The sequence below is a fragment of the Calonectris borealis genome, chromosome 3 (assembly GCF_964195595.1).
Source record: "Calonectris borealis chromosome 3, bCalBor7.hap1.2, whole genome shotgun sequence".
NCBI lineage: Eukaryota > Metazoa > Chordata > Aves > Procellariiformes > Procellariidae > Calonectris > Calonectris borealis.
The window spans coordinates 27,986,001-27,998,860 of NC_134314.1; the positions used below are offsets into that span (position 1 = coordinate 27,986,001).

Consider the following 12,860-nt stretch of genomic DNA (forward strand, 5'->3'; position numbering starts at 1 on the left):
CTTAAACCCATGTTACTTTAATTGCAGTTGAGTGCCTTGACCTTTCCAGAAACTAATTAGGGATGGCAACCCTTTCCTGTTCTGATTTCATACTCCCACTGCCTCCTCGTGTATTACCTCTCATTCTCCTGCTTCTTAATTATTCTGCTAATACTGATGCTGTTCAGAGCCAGTTCTTCAGCTGGCACAGGTGAAAAATCATGACCAGACATCAGACTCGCAGCATTACATTTAGGTATAGTCTAAAGGCCTTGGTTTCTGTAGGTGCTGTGTTTTCCAAACTGTAGTTGAATGCTGCTGGGGTAGAGGAGAACCTAGACAGCTGCTTCATCTAAGATCATCTTTTTGGCTGCTCCAGTTGATGCACAGGACTAACATAAAAACTAGCAGAGGCAGAAAGCTGGCTGCAAATCCCCTTTTACAAGTACCAAGCAGAGCAACAGATCCAAACACACTTATTTATAAATTGCGTTTGTTAGCCAGGCATGACTGAACACAATTTCTTACATACAAATGCATCTGCTTGCAAAGCTTCACATTAAATTACGGTTTAAGCATCTCTGCCAACAGTTGACAACAGAGGTCCACAGAGTGGCCAAATGTCAACAATTCTGGAAGATATAGCATGTAGATGTTAACATGGAGCTTCAATAAGCTGCAGAAAACTCTTGGAAGTGGGACCAGGGGGCCTCTTTGGTTCCCATCTACACAATTGTCCAGTAATATGACACAGTCTTCTCATGTGTTATTGCATTCGAAATGGAAGGGAAACCTACTACACAGGCCACTCTGGACACTTCATCCTCCCTCCAGTGTAATCATCAAAGCACTTCTTAAAATGGGTTATCATTTACCCAGAAATAATCAAAATCCAATAGTAGTAGACAGAGAGGAAGAGACAGCTCCTGTGCCAAGACACTTAAACCGCAAAATAGGCAACAACAACATAGGCAGAGGCATACCAGAGTCTGAACAATGGCATGGTTTGTTGCATTCATGTGGGCATTGAGGGGGAAAGAACACTCTCCGTCGCAGTAAAATGCAGCATAGCCCTCCGGTGCAATAATCCAATCCTAAAACAAGAACAAATAAACCCACTCAATTTTTTTTTTTTTACTCAGAAAATTTAAAACTGTATCAAAGTAAGACTTGTCAGAGGACAAAATGAACTTCAGAATGTGGCATGTTAAATTACTTTTTTTGCCAAAAAAAAAAAAAAAGAAGTATTTGCTTTGTTCATGCAAAACTCAGATGAAAATTAAATTAAACTTAGAAATCTCTACTGAATACCAACTAATGAAGCTATAAGGGGAATGAAAGGTCCAAATATGTTTGTCAGAATGCTTTTCTTCCCAGAAAATCCTGAGCACTTCTTGGTGCAACAAAAGTAATTAAAATGCATCCTCTTTCTTCAGCATACTCAATATCATTAATTGTATTATTGTGTGAGACTGAGGGTTGCTAGAGATTACTTGTTGGAATGTCACTGAGTCATGCATTTTGAGTATTTCTAGCAACAGAGCATGGGGAAAAGACCACAAGGGGGAAAATATCTTAAAATGTTAATGAAAGCTATGTGTTTAGTTGGCTGAATTCCTCCTTTGCCAGGCAAAGGTAATGGAGATGCTGTGGGAAGGGCAGAGAGGATCAAGTACCTACATCGTGGGTTTTGTTTCTTTGTATCTCATTTCACCCTGACTTTCACTGATCAAATATTGTACAGTGTAGCTTTGGCTTTCCAACTGAAACTTTGAAGTCTTCAAGTATTTTTTGTGAAAAAAATAGATTTTCTTTTCTCTATGACCTCCTTGAATGACTGATCTGAAAGCCTTGGACATCTTGGGGCATACCAGAATTTACTGTTTCAAAAAATGAAAGTGGGAACTTCACCGGACTGCCACGATTTCTCAATGGATAGTGGCTTAGCAACTTCATCCGCCAGTTCCCTCAGGATCCTCGGATGGATCTCATCAAGTCCCATGGACTTGTGCACCTTCAGATTCCTTAGATGGTCTCAAACCTGATCTTCTCCTACAGTGGGCAGCTCTTCGTTCTCCCAGCCCCTGCCTTTGCCTTCTGCAGCTTGGGCAGTGAGGCTTGAGCACTTGTTGGTGAAGACCAAGGAAAAAAGTCATTGAATACTTCTGCCTTCTCCAGGTCTCCCGTATCGTTCCGGAGAGGGCCCACATTTTCCCTAGTCTTCCTTTTATCCCCGACGTACCTATAGAAGCTTTTCTTGTTGCCCTTGATGTCCCTGGCCAGATTTAATTCTATCAGGGCTTTAGCTTTCCTAACCTCATCCCTGGCTGCTCGGACAATTTCTCTGTAGTCCTCCCAGGCTACCTGTCCTTGCTTCCACCCTCTGTAGCCTTCCTTTTTGTGTTTGAGTGTGTCCAGGAGCTCCTTGTTCATCCATGCAGGCCTCCTGGTGTTTTTGCCCCATTTCCTCTTTGTTGGGATGCATCGCTCATGAGTTTGGAGGAGGTGATCCTCGAATATTAACCAGCTTTCTTGGGCCCCTCTTCCCTCCAGGGCTTTGTCCCATGGCACTCTAACAAGCAGATCCCTGAAGAGGCCAAAGTCTGCTCTCCTGAAGGCCAGGGTAGTGAGCTTGCTGTGTGTCCTCCTTGGTTTTATTTACTGCAGATCTATTCATATCTTGAGTAATAGTTCAGATTTATCTCTATGTGAATGAATCCAGATCGTAAAGCCATTAATGTATGCAAAATCTTTGAGAGAACAGCAGCCAAAAAAGGTAAAACGATAGCAATAGGGGTTCATTACAAAATGCATTTAAAGAATTTGTCTCTCATCAGTGAAATACCAATTACCATGAAGAAAACAGACTGTAAGTAATGGGGAACTGTAAAATAGATTGTCCCAATTTGAGCTGATAGGAAACAGCATTTATAATCATACCTGCCATCCTAAGTCTCGGAAACTCACGTAAAGTTCATGTTTCTTACATGCTTGCTTTTGCTCACTTGTGTTATAATCTACAAGAAGAAAATAATAATACATGGTTTAGAAGCATTGCTAGAACTAACAAGATTTAGCTATTTTTGAGCTCCTGACCAAACCATACAAAGGAAAGGAACAAGCATGCTGTCATTTATATTGCTAGGGTTGGTCATAAAGACAGTGTAAACTTGGAAATGCAGAATCAGCAGTGTCAGTCTGACACGATTTGTGTACACAGACAAAACAATGCATTCAGCATTAGGGGAAACAGGTTTACAAGATGTCTGTTTGCTGGCTAACCAGGTAACAACTCTGATAATATGCACACACGTAATCAAAGGAGGACAAGTGAGAACATGATCCAAGATATGGGGAAGTCATCTGTATGTTGGCACAGGTTTAATCGCCAGGTAAAGAAAGTAGCCCAATTGAAAAGATAAATTAACAATGATAAAAATTGTCCTGAAACAACAGAATTCCCAAAAGTCCGCTATTTAAACCTTAGTGCATTTTGTGCTCCTTCATTTTTTAACATATTCTCTGGAAATATTCACCACTTGATGATCTTTAGTTGGTCATACTAATGAAAACAAGTAGGCTAACAGATGCTTTTTAAAGGCCTGAATGTTTCTGCACTGTCAGAGATGTGTCAGGATAGAAGGACACAGAGAACCTTCCACACATGCTTCTCCAGGACAATCTTAATCCTGGAGAAAATCTAGTACTTGTTCCTTACTTCCCCTGAGTAACAGGAAAGAAAGGGAATAGGGTCATGCCTTCACCACGTTAGCACCCCAGAGTTGGTTTATAGTGGTATTCAAGTGATGCCATCAGTGAGGCATGCGATGGAGCCGGGAGGACAGGATGTCTCCTCTGGTTCCATTTCAAGAATGCTTAAAGTGGTTTTTTTGGACAAAAATAACCATTCTGGCAGAAAAAAAGTCGGCTGAAATTCACAACAATAAAAAAAAACCAAACAAGGAAGACATTGAAAAAGGAACAAAATCTTCATTTTCAGGAACAGAATTTTTTTTAGGAACACTTTTTTAACATTAAAACCCTTGAGACTGGGATGGGAGGGTCTCTGTTGAAAAATTCCTCGAAAATTAGGAGAGGGGCCTTTTTCACATAAAATGAAAGGAAGGAAGTTCTACAGTCTGTGAGATAACCCATTGTAGTGCTTCACTATCCTTGCAGAAAACTCTTCCAAATAGCTGGCCTAAAGGAACTTTTCTGCAAATTTACCAACTCTTTCTTGTCAGCTGTCCTGCTCTGTGTTATCATGGCTTCTCTGGGTTCTCTTCAGTTTCTCTGTGTCTTTCTGAAGATGTGATGGCCAAAACTGAACACAGTGCCAAATAAAGTAATATAATTATTTCCCACAATGTCTGGATTATTTTCTAGTAGTTTATCTCAGAATAAGGGCTTTGCAGCAAAACCACACTGTCAAATTATCAGCTTCAGATTCTTTTTTTATATACTCCTGCCTAGTTGCCTTAGGATTATGTTGTATTTATGCAAATCAGTAAATAAAGAACAGGTTGGAGGTGAAGAGTTGATGAGAACTACAGCATGATGGGGCTGCAGCAACCATGATATGGTGTAGTTCAAAAGTTCTGAGAGAATCATAGAATCATTTAGGTTGGAAAAGACCTTTAAGATCCAACTGTTAACTTAGCACTGCCAAATCCACCACTAAACCATGTCCCTAAGCACCACATCTATACATCTTCTAAATACCTCCAGGGATGGTGACTCAACCACTTCCCTGGGCAGCCTCTTCCAATGCTTGACAACCCTTCCGGTGAAGAAATTTTTCCTAATATCCAATCTAAACCTGGCACAACTTGAGGCCATTTCCTCTTGTCCTGTCGCTTGTTACTTGGGAGAAGAGAACGAGACCCACCTCACTACAACCTCCTTTCAGGTAGTTGTAGAGCGCGATGAGGTCTCCCCTCAGCCTCCTTTTCTCCAGACTAAACAGTCCCAGTTCCCTCAGCTGTTCCTCATAAGACTTGTGCTCTAGACCATTCACCAGCTTCATTGCCCTTCTTTGGACACACTCCAGCACCTCAATGTCCTTCTTGTAGTGAGGGGCCCAAAACTGAACACAGTATTCAAGGTGCAGCCTCATCAGTGCTGAGTACAGGGGGACAATCACTTCCCTGCTCCTGCTGGCCACACCATTTCTGATACAAGCCAGGATGCTATTGGCTTCTTGGCTGCCTGGGCACACTGCCGGCTCATATTCAGCTGGCTGTTGACCAATACCCCCAGGTCCTTTTCCTCTGGGCAGCTTTCCAGCCACTCTTCCCCGAGCCTGTAGCGTTGCATGGGGTTGTTGTGGCTGAAGTGCAGGACCTGGCACTTGACCTTGTTGAACCTCATACAGTTGGCCTCAGCCCATCGATCCAGCCTGTCCAGATGCCTCCGTAGAGCTTTTCTACCCTTGAGCAGATCAACACTCCCACCCAACTTGGTGTCGTCTGCAAACTTACTGAGGGAGCACTCAATCCCCTTATCCAGATCATTGATAAAGATATTAAGCAGTACTGGTCCCAATACTGAGCCCTGGGAAAAACCACTTGTGACCAGCCGCCAACTGGATTTAACTGCATTCACCACAACTCTTTGGGCCCGGTCATACAGCCAGTTTTTTACCCAGCGAAGAATACACCCATCCAAGCCATGAGCAGCCAGTTTCTCCAGGAGAATGCCGTGGGAAACGGTGTCAAAGGCTTTACTAAAGTCTAGGTAGACAACATCCACAGTCTTTCCCTCATCCACTAAGTGGGTCATCTTATCATAGAAGGAGATCAGGTTAGTCAAGCAGGACCTGCCTTTCATAAACTCATGCTGAGTGGGCCTGATCGCCTGGTTGTCTTGTACGTGCCATGTGACGGAACTTAAGATGATCTGCTCCATAACCTTCCCTGGCACTGAGGTCAGACTGACAGGCCTGTAATTTCCTGGATCCTCCTTCTGGCCCTTATTGTAGATGGGTGTCAGATTTGCTAACCTCCAGTCAACTGGGACCTCCCCAGTTAGCAAGGACTGCTGATAAAGGATTGAAAGTGGCTTGGTGAGCACTTCTGCCAGCTCCCTCAGTACCCTTGGGTGGATCCCATCCGGTCCCATAGACTTGTGTATATCTAAGTGGTGTAGCAGGTTGCTAACCATTTCCCCTTGGATTATGGGGGCTTCATTCTGCTCCCTGTCCCTGTCTTCCAGCTCAGGGGGCTGGGTACCCGGAGAACAGTCTTACTATTAAAGACTGGGGCAAAGAGGGCATTAAGTACCTCAGCTTTTTCCTCTTCCTTTGTCACTGTTTCCCCCCACATCCAATAAAGGATGGAGATTTTCCTTAGCTCTTCTTTTGTTGCTAATGTATTTATAGAAACATTCTTTATTGTCTTTTACAGCAGTAGCCAGATTAAGTTCTAGTTGGGCTTTGGCCCTTCTAATTTTCTCCCTGCATAACCTCACTCTTTGTAGTTCTTCCAAAGGTCATAAACTCTCCTTTTTTTCCTGACTTCCAGCCAAAGCTCTCTGTCCAGCCAGGCCGGTCTTCTTCCCCGCTGGCTCATCTTTCGGCACATGGGGACGGCCTGCTCCTGCGCCTTTAAGACTTCCTTCTTGAAGCATGTCCAGCCTTCCTGGACTCCTTTGCCCTTCAGGACTGTCTCCCAAGGGACTCTGTCAACCAGGCCCGTAAACAGGCCAAAGTCTGCCCTCCGGAAGTCCAAGGTGGCAGTTCTGCTGACCCCCCTCCTTACTTCTCTGAGAATCGAAAACTCTATCATTTTGTGATCGCTATCACCCACAAGTCCTTCTCTGTTCGCAAACAACAGGTCCAGCGGGGCACCTTCCCTAGCTGGCTCACTCACCAACTGTGTCAGGAAGTTATCTTCCACACACTCCAGGAACCTCCTAGACTGTTTCCTCTCCACTGTATTGTATTTCCAGCAAACATCTGGTAAGTTGAAGTCCCCCACGAGAACAAGGGCTAGCGATTGTGAGACTTCTCCCAGCTGCTCATATAATATTTCATCTGCCTCTTCATCCTGGTTGGGTGGTCTGTAACAGACTTCCACCATTGATACCTGCTTTGTTGGCCTTCCCCATGATTCTTATCCATAAACACTCAACCCTATCATCACCATCATTAAGCTCTAGACAGTCAAACCACTCCCTAATATACAGGGCTACCCCACCACCTCTCCTTCCTTGCTATCCCTTCTGAAGAGTTTACCAAGAGATGACCAAGATCAACAACAGCATTGTAACCCTGGACTTCAGGAGAACAGATTTCAGCTTATTCAGAGATCTTCTTCATATGATCTCAGGCGACACTGGCCTGGAGGGCAAAGGAGACCAGAAGAGCTGGTGTGATCTCCCAGGACAACTTCTGAGAGAAGCACAAGGTAAGTCCACTCTAATGTGCAGGTAAAGCAAGTATGGCACAAAGCCACTGTGGCTGAATAGGAAACACTTGACTGAGCTCAGATTCAAATGGGAAGTAAAAGTAATGTGGAATTGGGGTGAACTATACAGAAATAATATAAACACATTGCCTGAGCATGCAGGGATGGATGTTAGGAAAGCCAAAGCTTAACTGGAGTTGAAACTTGCGAGGGATGGGAAGGTCAACAAGAAGGACTTTTATAGGTACATTCATAGCAAAAAGAAAAACTAAGAAAAATACAGATTCATTGTTCAGTAGGGCAGAGGACCTAGTGACAAGGACTCAGAACAGGTTAAGATACTCAATGACTGCTTTGTCTTGTTTTTTACTGCAAGATTCACCCTCAGGCCTCCCAAGTCCCTGTGCCCAGTGACTGAAGCTCTACCCACAGTAAAACAAATAGAGTTAGGAACCACTTAAGCAAATTGAAGATACATGAGTCCATGTGAGCAGAAGGGATGAATTTCAGGGCGGGGAATGAGCTGACCAACATCATTGCAAAGTCACTCCCTGCCATTTTTGAGTGTTCATAGTGACTGGAGGATATTTCTGATGATTCAAAAATGGAAAATGTCACACCTGTCTTCAGGAAGGGCAATCAGCTTAACCTCAGTTTCTGGGAAGTCTGTGGAGCAAATCGTCCTGGAAGCCATGTCCAAGCACATGAAGAACAAGATGTTTGGGAACTGTCAGCATGGATTTGCTAGGCCAAACTGTGCCTAACTAACCCAATGGTTTTCTGTTACGAGCTGACTAGTTTTGTGGGCTTGTGAAGAGCACTGGGTGTTGTTCACTTTGCTTTTAGGAAGGTTTTTGATACCGTCTCCCATTGTTTTCTTATAGCCAAATTGGTCAGATACTGTTGGGATAGGTAAAGAATATAATGGGTGGAAACTTGGCTGGGCTGCTGGGCTGAAAGGGTTGTGATCAGTGGTACAAAGTCCAGCTGGCAGCTGGTTACTAGGGATGTCCCTAAGGGATCAGTACCGGTGCCAATACTGATTAATGTCTTTGTTAGTAACCTGGGCAATAGCACAGGGTGTGCTCTCTGCAAGTTCACAGAGGATATCAGATCTGGGAGGAGTGACCAGTCATCCAAATTACCAATAAAATGTTGGACTGAATCAGATCTAGAAGAGACTCAATGAGATGTCATTCAAAATACCCACTCAAATTTTACTCTTATTGGTAACATGCTCTTTGAATATGCTTCTTCTTTCTTTTTAACAGGCTATGTACCCTCTTTCTGTTGAATATACCTGAGCCCCACTACATCTCCTGAAACTGTGTCAAAAGCTGTGCACAAGCCAAGATTTGTAGTACTAAATAATTTGTTCTACTACCACCGGGGATGTTAACTTAGGCTTTCTAAGATATAATACCCCAAATCCTCATTCCTTTTTAAAGATGAATGCTACTTTCTTTTCTATGGTGTTTCCCTAGCCCTTCAGGGGCTGATTCTCAGTGACACTCATTAAAAGGCAGGATACCCTAGGACACCACGAGTTTTCAAAAATCTATATGCCTTTAATATAATGAAGAACTCTAAGTCATCCTTTGTGCTGAGTTGTCTGTAATAATGTAGTATGTTCTGCACACACGTTAGAAGTAACATGAAGGTAGTGGAGAGTAAAGGAACTTTAACTTAAAAAAATTTGAACTGTGTTTCACTGATCACTCTTTACAAGGATCTGTATAGTGATTTTGACTAATATTAGTGCTCATAGGAGGTAAATATTGAGCTTTTCTGTTTCAGCTATTAATGGGAATTTAAAATTCAATCGTATAGAATGCAAGTCATTTTGAAAAAAAACTGTGACTGAAAAATGTGGGAAAGATATGCATATGAGAAAGTCAGGAAAGTCACAATCTGGTTTTAGATAGCACCCAAACAGGCAAACAAATAAAAGCTGAAGATTGTGCTTTTGCCAGTTTTCTCTGTCATGACATTTTCATATTTAAGAATATGTACAGAAGTTTTAGCACCAGAAGGTAGCAGAAGTCCCTACAGTTAAAGGAGAAAGGCTGAATAATAAATATGTAAGTCATCACATAGTTGTCTTCATTGTCTCGATACTCTGAATTATTTGAATATAGGTTAACCAGAGGTGGATGAGTGGTCACACCAGAACACCTGATATGATGGTCTGTGTTTCATACGCAGACATGTATCTGCACACCATCTAACCCACGCACCTACGAAGAAAGTGAGACACGGGCAAATCCATATTTCTTCCTTGAATTCTATCTTTCATATAAGACCAATGTTGTGTGTAATGTAACATTTCATGTAAGTATCAAATGTGACATTTATAGTAAGATCTGGTGCCAAGGATCCAATTTCACATACTGTAGCTTCAGGGCCCATATGCTTATTTTGTCAAGAATAAAATCATAGGCTATTGTGACCAAGAAGACATTGTTCCTCAGCTATTCAGGGACTGCATTTGGGGTCCAAACCCCTATGTAGCAGAAAGAGCTGTGGAAGGAGGGCAAGAAAATATATTTATAAGAAATTTAACAAAATTTTTTTTTGGCAAGGGAAATAAAGACATATAAACATGTTTATATATACTATCACAAAGTACTGTGTTCTTAATTAATTAATGTGACCTCAACAAATAAAATACAGGAAATGCACAGTAAAGTATTGTTTTCTGTTCTTATCTCACTGCATTATGACGGAAAATTATGTAGCTTTGTTTTCAAGTTTTCTGGTATAAGTCACTATTCAGTATTTAAGTGTGGATATCCTCTAGTGCCCAATTACATGTAATTTTTTTGGATAAATATAAAGAAAAATAAAGCCAGCCTTTGTTTTAAGGAAGGGTTATGTGATGTACTTCGGGAACAAGTTGTCTTGTTTTGATGTGTTTTAATTATTTTTCCTTTTATCTACAGTTTGACCAAAATAAAACTGGGTAATACACAGTTCACCCCTCTGTGCATGGCAGGCAGGTGGAGTCTGTGTGCTAAGTTAAATTCTCTCTGTCTTTGCACTGCATTGAGGTCATCTTCACTTGAAATTCTTAGCAACACAGGGATGCTCACCCCAAATCTGTCAACATTTGCCCAGCAGTTATAATAACTGACACATATAGACTTTATTTTCTTCATGTTGTATTTGTGTATATCTTCATTAATAATTCAAAAAATGTGTTGTCCAATGGAAAGGAAGAACTGAGTTGCCCAGTGGGGCTTTCCTTTTTGACGTGCTGAGAATACAGTAAAGCTAATCGCTGAGGTCCAAGAACCTAGAAAAGAAGAAGGCAAAAGGAAGAAGGCAAAAGACAAAAGCCAAGAGGCAAAAGGAACAAGACAAAAGCCAAGGGCAAAGGGAAGGATAAAGAGGGAAAAAAAAAAAGGAAAAAAAGGGGATAAAAGAAACAGAAAAGGAAGAAGAAAAAAGCAAGGAGAAAAAGAAGGCATGACTGTAGTGAAGTTGGGATAGATCTGCAGAGAAAAGTATAACCAAATCCTGTGACGTATAAATGACAGCATACCTACTTGGGTCTGGCTATGTAGATGAGCATTTTTCACTGCCAATGTCTAACTTAGAAGCTGTAGATAAAAGATTATGGAAAGCTTAGAAACAAGGACCTATATCACACAATGATGTTTGCCCATCACTGTGTCGTTTAATCAACAGTATCTTGCATCAGGGGGTAGATAAGAATATGGCCTATTGACAGGCTGCCATGAGAAGATGATGGACAGAATTCTTTGGGGTTTTCTTTGGTTTAAATATGAAGAGATGAATTATACTAATCAGCCTTCTCCCACAGGCCTGCAGGGATGCAGCATATCCACTGCACTTTTACAGTTCCTGGGGCTGGTGAATAGGAGGAAAAGGGTATAAGTTTTCCCTGAAAACAGGCTGTCCCCATGGCAGGACTCTGCCTGTATCCTGCGAAGACATGAAGATCTGGGAATAAGAATGTGTTCTCTCATTCGCGTCTTTTTTTGCGCAATGGAGCACCTGGATAGAATCTGCACATTGCCTTTGTAGCCATCAGTGTGCTCATCTGCAGATTTTAATGAGTATTGTTGTAATAGTTATTAAAAGAAAAAGTGGTTTGAATCACTTATAGCATGAACAGTGTCATCACTGATCATTAATGGCACCTAAATAAAATAAGTTTTTTGTAATATGGGGACTGTTGAGGCAAACTGCAAGGAAGCTGATTTGCCATGGTGCAGGAGCTACTCCTCCAAGCAGTTTTGCTATCGAGGATATTGCTATGTGAGGCTGTGGTTACTTATCTGCCTTCTGCTTTGCCACCTATTCCTGCCTGCCCATATCTTGCTGCCTCCATGTCCAGTCAGAGGTCGCTGCCGCTGCCTTTGATGCAACTGCACAAGCAATTGCTTCTTAACCTAATTTTGTTTTAACAGTATGGTTTTCTTGGACTGCAACCTTTTTTGACAGAGATCTGGCATGGATCAACATATATAGTGATGCACCTCTACACTTATGCAGACTGGGGACCTAAATAGGTTAGGAGAAAATTTGTTTCATAATGCTCATTTCACAAGAGATGTTCCAATTTTTCATGTTTTACAACAGCTCTGGGGCACAACTGGATGCACAGATGAGGCTGATCAGTGTTTTGAGACATACAGACAGTTCTTCCAGAGGTAATTCTCATCCCAACTAGAAAGATGGGATTCAATCTGAAAGTATTATATTTAGGCACCTTGCGTGCACCATGTACTTCAACGATTTTCCCCTCCCTCAAAATAATGTAATTCTCAAAATTAGTACACATTTTCCAGGAAATATGAAAAATCTTTTTAAAATATTTTTTGTGCAGAGAGAATATTACTTACCCTTGAGGTAAGAGATTGTATTTTGGAGTTAATGCAGTTGCACAGATCATGTTTGACTGTATTTAAAAACAAACAAACAAACAAACAAACAAAAAACCCCAAAACCCCACCCTCATGTTGTGTCATTAAGTCCATAGCCCTTTTATGAAAATAGGTAAGTGCATCATACGATAGCAGTATGCAGTTTCTGCAGAAAAAAATGCAGATTCAATTCCTCTGAATTGAAGTGAATGAATTTAGAGTGAGCATCAGCTAGCAAGGTTAACTGATGTGCATGCTTAAACCACATCTGAATTACAAGATGCTCAGTCAATTTTTAAGCTGCATTGTTTCAAAATATCAGAAGATGTTTAAGCAGTTAATGAAGAGAGAATGTTTAGTCAATACAACTTTATAAATAATGAATAATTTTAAAAATGCCTTTCTGCTATAGAGCATGTAATTCCTTTTTTTTACTAGTAAAAAGCTAAAATTTTCTAGTTTGGGACTTCTTTTATTATTTATTTATAGCTGTTCCCCTGCAATATTGATTAATAAGGGGTTAGAAGTTAATTGTGCAGATGAGCCGTTTGTGGTATAGCTATACAGAATATCAGAAAACTTG

At 41.4% G+C, this 12,860-nt stretch overlaps 1 protein-coding gene across 1 annotated transcript in view; it reads right to left on the reverse strand.

Moving 5' to 3' along the window:
- The window catches only part of BMP5 (bone morphogenetic protein 5), a 60,263-nt gene that overhangs the window by 4,330 nt on the left and 43,073 nt on the right, over window positions 1–12,860 (reverse strand). Inside the window, exons 5-6 of the mRNA XM_075145245.1 lie at window positions 2,920–2,996; window positions 963–1,073 (exon numbers count right to left, since the gene is read on the reverse strand). Coding sequence (XP_075001346.1) covers window positions 963–1,073; window positions 2,920–2,996 — 188 coding nt within the window. The remainder of the gene's footprint in view (window positions 1–962; window positions 1,074–2,919; window positions 2,997–12,860) is intronic.